This window comes from Mus pahari, chromosome 8, assembly GCF_900095145.1.
Source record: "Mus pahari chromosome 8, PAHARI_EIJ_v1.1, whole genome shotgun sequence".
Lineage (NCBI taxonomy): Eukaryota > Metazoa > Chordata > Mammalia > Rodentia > Muridae > Mus > Mus pahari.
Window position 1 is genome coordinate 56,281,478 of NC_034597.1, and position 7,033 is coordinate 56,288,510.

The 7,033-nt window shown below is 48.6% G+C and overlaps 1 protein-coding gene across 2 annotated transcripts in view; it reads left to right on the forward strand.

Moving 5' to 3' along the window:
• Fbxo16 (F-box protein 16) overlaps nucleotides 1-3,427 on the forward strand; it is a 50,964-nt gene extending 47,537 nt beyond the window's left edge. Inside the window, exons 8-9 of one of the 2 annotated variants that reach the window (XM_029541718.1) lie at nucleotides 1,953-1,978; nucleotides 3,157-3,234. In XM_029541718.1, the coding sequence (XP_029397578.1) occupies nucleotides 1,953-1,978; nucleotides 3,157-3,166 (36 nt within the window). In that variant the 3' untranslated portion in view covers nucleotides 3,167-3,234. Of the gene's footprint in view, nucleotides 1-1,952; nucleotides 1,979-3,156 lie in introns of both variants that reach the window. The other variant, XM_021203836.2, reaches the window with a different exon arrangement.
• Nucleotides 3,428-7,033: the final 3,606 nt, after the last annotated feature.

A 7,033-nucleotide genomic window follows, 5' to 3' on the forward strand; every position in this document is an offset into this window, starting at 1 on the left:
GGGGGGGGGGGGAACCGCCTTTGTCTTGGACTTTCCGGAGTCCTTTCCAGCCTTACCACCAGCCATCTCAGACCGTGCTGAAGCGAGGAAGAGATGAGGCCAGGCCTACACTCAGCGAGATCCCAACGATTCAAACTGCCCTCTACAGGGATCTTAAACCAACACTGAAAACATCAAACAAGGGAAGGTCCGGTGCTCTCATCCCCCTGCCCCCACCCTCAATACTGATACTTTGACACTTTGAACTTAGCTACTTGTTACTTCAGCCCTAGTTTTGTCTACTTTTCTTGGGGGAAAAATCACCATCTGGGGCTGGAAAGAAGGCTCAGCTGTTAAGAGCACTGACTGCTCTTTTGAAGGTCCTGAGTTCAAATCCCAGCAACCACATGGTGGCTCACAACCCTCTGTAATGAGAGCTGATGCCCTCTTCTGGAGTGTCTGAAGACAGCTATAGTGTACTTGCATATAATAAATAAATAAATCTTTAAAAACAATTACCATCCAATATATTCTGGACCTCTGTAGATGGGCCCTGTTGAAACAGTGAAGCACGAGGCCCCAGCTTTGCAGGCACGGAGACCAAGGCACAGAGATGAACAGTGGTGCGCAAGACCAAGCCACCAAGGCCAAGATGGAGGGCTCAGTGATGTTCTGGGAGCCCCAGAAGATGAAAGCATTCAAGATGGGCAGGCTCATGCAAACGTGTAATCCCAGCGCTTGAGGCAGAAGCAGTAGCACTGTTGCCAAGTTCAAGGACAACTTGGGTTACACAGAGAAATCTTATCCTAAAACATAAAAGACAGGGCCAAGGAGATGGCTCTGGCTATAAAATGTTTACCATACAAGCATGGGGACCTGAGTTTGACACCCAGCCAGTGCCCACATAAAAGTTGACCATGGTGGCGTGTGTTTGCCCAAGATCCCAGCTCTGGGAAGACAGAGACAAGAGTGGTCAGCAAACTCCAGGCCGACAAAAGATGGTGCCTCGGAAATCAAGCTGGGAAGCAATTGAGGAAAGCATCTGGTGTCACCCTCAGGCCTCCACACGCACCCGTGTGTGAAAATGCCTACAATACATTAGAATCTCCGGGTGTCGTCATGTGTCACTGTAATCCCAGCACTCGGGAGGCAGAGGCAGAAGGATCGAGAAGAGTTCAAAGTGGCTAGCCTGGGCTATCTGAGATCTTGTACATTGATACTTCTAGGAGAAAGCGGACCTTGGAGGGTGAGTTAGCTGTTAGGAATTCAGGCAGGTCAGAGGTGTGGGGAAGGACCACTCCACACAGTGTCGCCTTGAGGGACAGCGAGCTAAGAGGAGAGCAAGTGACAGCAATCCCTGGCTTCTGAATCAATGAAAATGAAGAGATTTCCAAGGTTCCAGGAAAGCCTGCACACATGAGTCAGAGCATAAGGTGGATTAATGATTTCACATGATCTGCACCTTGCCTGACAAGATGGAGTAGGGGGTCAAGGGGAGCATGGGGATGGGGTTGGGTGGGATGGCATGGTGGGGAATGACAGCGGGCAAGGGGCTGTGGCCACGAGAATCATCTTTCATCGCTATGCAATTGAAGCCAAGGGTAAGGCAAACTGTTGGCTTTGCTTTTTGTGTTTGTTTGGTTTGGTTCAAGTCAGATAACCTACAACTACGTAGGCCAGGCTGGCCTTGAACTTTCAGCAGCCCTTCCTTCCTCTAAGTTCAGTCAGCTGGGATGATAGATAGGTGCCTTCATAATGGGCTCAAGGGCAAGCTTTTTTAAAGTTTAATTTATTGTTTGAGATAGGATCTCACTGTGTAGACCGATCCGGCTTCAAGTCCACAGAAACCTACCTGCCTCTGCCTCCCAAGACTCAAAGGCCAACTTTATCAAGCACTTCCCTCCTGCCTTGAGTTCAGCTTGCCTTATCGTCTCACTCTCGGCTTTCCCTCTCCCTTTCCTGCCCACGGCCAGCTGTCAAGGAGAGATCTGTGGTCACCGTGAGTTGGGATGGGGATGTTGCCTTGGGCCATTTGCCTTGTTTAAAAGGGTGCATGCAGGTGCATATGGTGAAAGGCATGGGGACCCTGCTGGCGTTCCCTGGTCTAAGACTGGAAGTCTCAGAGCCAACTGTGACATTGAAGCTGTGACTGTGCCCTATAGCTGTTCCTCCCTTGTATTTACTTCTAAAATAGAGGCTGTGAATGGCTCCATCCCTCTCTCCCTTTCTCTTTCATGATTTTCTCGAGGTCCATATAAAATGTGGTGGTGGTGGGGGGTGGCTCAGTCTGTAAAGTGTTTGCCCGGCAAACATGGAGACCTGAGGTTGACCATTAGCACCCATGTGAAAAGCAAGGGATGGCGGTGTGTGCTTATAACCTTGGCACTTAGGAGGTCTAGACAGGTGGATCCCTGGGGCTCACTGGCCAGCCTGGCCTAACTGGTGAGCCCCAGACCACTGACCAACCCTATATTACAAAACAAAACAAAAACCTAGATGGGTAACTCCTTTTTTAAAAAATGTATTTATTTATTTATTTATTTATTTATTTATTTATTTATTTATTTATTTATTTTATGTATATGAGTACACTGTAGCTGTACAGATAGTTATGAGCCTTCATGTGAGTGCTGGGAAATGAATTTTAGGATCTCTGCTCACTCTGGTCAACCCCGCTCACTCAGTCCCCTCTCCCAAAGATTTATTATTACAAATAACTACACTGTAGCTGTCTTCAGACACACCAGAAGAGGGCATCAGATCTCATTATGGATGGTTGTGAGCCACCATGTGGTTACCGGGATTTGAACTCAGAACCTTTGGAAGGGCTGTCAGTGTTCTTTACCACTGAGCCATCTCTCCAGCCTAGTGGACAACTCTTGAGGAATGAACTTAATGTCCTGATGTGTGTGCACAAGTATGCGCTAAGACACACACACACACACACACACACACACATTGAGTTTGTGAAAGACCATTTGAAGGTGAAACTCTACTAGTTGTAGTTCCAGATGAAGACTGCATGGGAGTGATATAGAAGTTCCTAGGGAATTTCAGAAATCCCTACCTGCCTTATGACTGCATTATGTTACATCACATTATTGTAGGAAGTTTAATTGCATGGCTTCCTTTGGCATTTCCATAACCTTCCCTCTAACGGCATTCTTTCTTCCCTAGATGTCCCTGAGTTCCCCTCCAAAAGTTCCAGTTCGTCTCGCCTGGCCTCTGCATCTGCCGGTGGCACCCTCCTCAGACCCTGAAGCAGCAGTGGACACTCTCCTGGAGCGTCTTCCGAAACACCCCGGGCTGCAGTCACCCTGCCCGAGACTCCAGAGTCAAAGCTGATTAAAGGATTGGAAAAGGACTTTTCTAGAAACGACAAGGTGTTCTTCACACCTGAGAGTTGGCTTCTAGCTAGTCCCTCCATTAAACTCTTTTGGCTTAAGTACCTTACTGTGAATGGTCCTGCGAGTTCATGTATCTCAGGAAAAGAGAACGGCAGAAATGGTGACAAACGCAGACTCTTGGAAATATAGCAATAGACATCTTGGGTTTGATGGGGGGGATGTCTGATGTCCTCGTTGGTAATACTGGGAAAGTCAAGCCCGGGAAGGGAATGACACCCCCAGGCTTCTTCAGAAGTTGGTAAAGGAAATGCTTAGGGCGTTGGCTATAGCACAGATGGAGAGGTTTCCACAACAGAAGTGTATTAGCTCACAGTCTGAATACTGGAAGTCTAAGATGATGTGTCAGCAAGAGACACCAAGGTCTCTAGGTCTCTCTCCATTGCTCATCTTCTTCCTGTCTTTACATACGTCTCTTCTTCTAAGTCAAATGCAGGCCCTTCGTAAGATATCGAAGTTAGGAGTTCAGTGTGTGGATTTATAAGAGACATGGTTCAGGAACAACAATATGAACTAACCAGCACCCCCAGAGCTTGTGTCTCTAGCTGCATATGTAGCAGAAGATGGCCTAATCAGAAAGAGAAGAGAGGCCCCTTGGTCTTGCAAACTTTATATGCCCCAGTACAGGGGAATGCCAGGGCCAAGAAGTGGGAGTGGGTGGGTAAGGGAGCAGAGCAGGGGAGGGTATAGGGGACTTTGGGGATATCATGTAAATGAAGTAAATACCTAATAAAACTTGGAAAAAAAGAGAGAGAGACATGGTTCAGCCAGAAACACACGCTGTGGAGCAGGATTAAGAGAATCAAGATAGGATGCTGAAGCCCCTGGACCTGGCAGCAGTGAGAACCTTTATCCTCCTTTGTGCCAAAGAGATGAAGGGAGCAGGGAGAGTGGAGGTCTTGGGTCCAGCTTCTGCGGCGGCCTTCAGAGAGAGGCTGGCAGACACGGTGTGTTGGAGGTGGCAGAGGAATGCGGGGAGGGAAGCAGCTGATACCCAACTCTTCTCTCTTAACACTCTCCCACACTCCCGGCGTCACCCATCTGGAAGTAGAAGAAAAGATACTAGTGGTTCAGCCCTTAGCTGCCAGCCTCCTGAGGCAAGAGAGCAGAACTGGCAAGGCTGAGCAGTAGGTCTGGGTAGAACCATGGAAAATAACCAGCATCCTGGAGAGAAAGAGAACAGGGCTGGGACCAGTGAGATGCCTCCCTCAGCCAAAGAGAGCATCCCGTGTAAGCCTGATGACCTGAGTTTCCTTCTCAGAATCCGTGGTGGAAGGAGAGAACTTAACTCCTGAAAGGTGACCTCTGGCCTCCCCAGGCACCAACCTCCCACTCCAGCAATAATAGAGCTCATGTCTGAAGGAGTCATAATGGTCACGCAAGCATTTTAAAAGAGCTTCGGAGTACCTGGAAAACAGAACAAAGTCACTTAGTGTAGCGGGAGTAGATTAATCCACTCTTATGTCCCCTGTGGCGGAACACACGCTCCTTGCTACCCACCCCAGTGCTCTGGATTCTAGGAATGAAAGACACACACACACACACACACACACACAGAGAGAGAGAGAGAGAGAGAGAGAGAGAGAGAGAGAGAGAGAGAGAGAGAGCGCCTTATATTTAATATGCCTTGATCTGCTCAGTGGCTGGACCACTTCACTCCTCCATGTCACTAGCGCACTCTCCCCTCCTATACTCCTGAATTATTACTTACCAAAACCTGTATTCCAACCTGGCCACTCTGGACCCAGGCCTGCAGCGCTCCTTGGCCATGATCCATGACTCTTACATGTTGGCAGTCTCTCTGTCTCTCTGTCCTACACTTCTCAGGCCTGGTCCTTCTCCTTTCCCAACATGTCGCCTCCCCCCCCCCCTCCTTCCCTGGAGTCCTGCCTCTGTCTCCCTGCCCAGCCATTGGCCACCGGCCTCTTTATTTACCAATCAAAGCCAACTGGGGGCAGGGACCCTCAGCATTTACATGCAGACATGTGGGTTCCGTGATTCTGCAAACCCAAATAACATAATGCAAGCATGAAACCAAATCCACAGCGACTCAGTACAAAGACGTGAATGTTCATGTAACAGGCCCCCAGACCTTAACACAATTCATGCATGTTAGAGGCACCATTCTGATCTTTAAACCCAACACACAGGCCCCAGTACCTGCCAACATGGAAACAAAGACCAACACATCAAACGCCTAGGCCATAGGTCCAGGAAAGTCCTTACGTGTACTCACCTTGCTTTTTGGCTTCTGCCTTTCTGCTCCTTGCTAAGTCGAGTGTGACAACCAGGATGTGGGTTTTGTACATAACTCGGGGTCGCGTGCTTTTGGCAAGTTCCCTGTGCTGGCACTGGCCAGCAATAATGACTTTCTTTTTGTCTTTCTAAGTGTCCTTGTGGTAGTCTCTGGTGGGCTTACTTCAAAACATTCCTTTCTACACTAAACCACCTACCCATTATACCCATCTCAGTTCCCCAGAAACTGCTGTTCTGAGATGCAGTTACCTAAGTAAAGTAGAATAATGGAAAAGCAGTGTTTGCTGTTAGCGTGTGACTGTGAAGGAACCCACAAGAGGCTGATGCATTGAAGGCTTGGTCGCTAGGTGACAAGTCCAGTCACTGAGGGATACTCACACCATGCGGGGTTCTGACGTCATCAGTGAGTTGATTCATGATAGAGTTACACCAAATAAGATTTTAGGAGGTGGGGACTGGTTGGAGGGAGTAGGCCGTAGAGTTCATACTCTGAAGAGTCTGTCTTATCCTTGGCCCCTTCCTATCTAACTCTCCACCCTGTTTGCAACAAGGTGAGCAGCTCTGGTCTCTTCTCTGCTGTTCTGCCTTCTCATGTATGGGCCCATCCTTAATGAAGCCAAGTGGCCAAAACAAATCCTTCCTCAGCAAGCTGTCTATCGTAGGTATGCTGCACAGTATTGAAAAGGATGGCAAACACGGCTGTCCATTGCGATGCCAGACAATCTTCACTCTCTCTCTCTCTCTCACACACACACACACACACACACACACACACACACACACACACACAAAGGGTTTTGACAGTGGCCCAGACTGGTGGTACAGAATAAAGTGGTGTGTGTCCGGATGATAGATAGGGACAAAACACAATCTAGTTAATAATGACTTCATTTGTCCCACATGGTGTTGCACTAAAGCATCCTTCCACTCTGAGGTCTGTGTCTTTCCCAGAGGAAGGGTGCCCTCTTCCCAGAGCCTGTGTCCTCACGGACACTTCCATTACTTTAGTTAGCCAGGCAGTTGTTCCATTTGAAAGAAAGAGAATACAGGCTCAGGGACCCTGGGCAGGTGGAGAAGCTGGATGGTCAGCAAATGGGCCTCTTTTTTATTCAGGGGACCCTGATCATGTCATAAGTAGTTACACTCTAGGAGGGACATGGCTGGCATTGTGGTGTGAGCCATCCATTAGGGCTCTGTGAAGGCTGCAGGCAGAGCCTTTGTTCCCTTCTCGAAGCCTAGGGTTTTGAAGCCTGGTGGGGCCTGAGTCACCTTTGAAGTTCTAGTCATGGGAGGTTCATAGTGTCACTTCTGTTTCTTTAGTCAGCTCGACAGTTGTTCAATTTGAAACACAGGCAACACAGACTCTGCAGGGCTGCAAGGTTCTGGAGGAACAC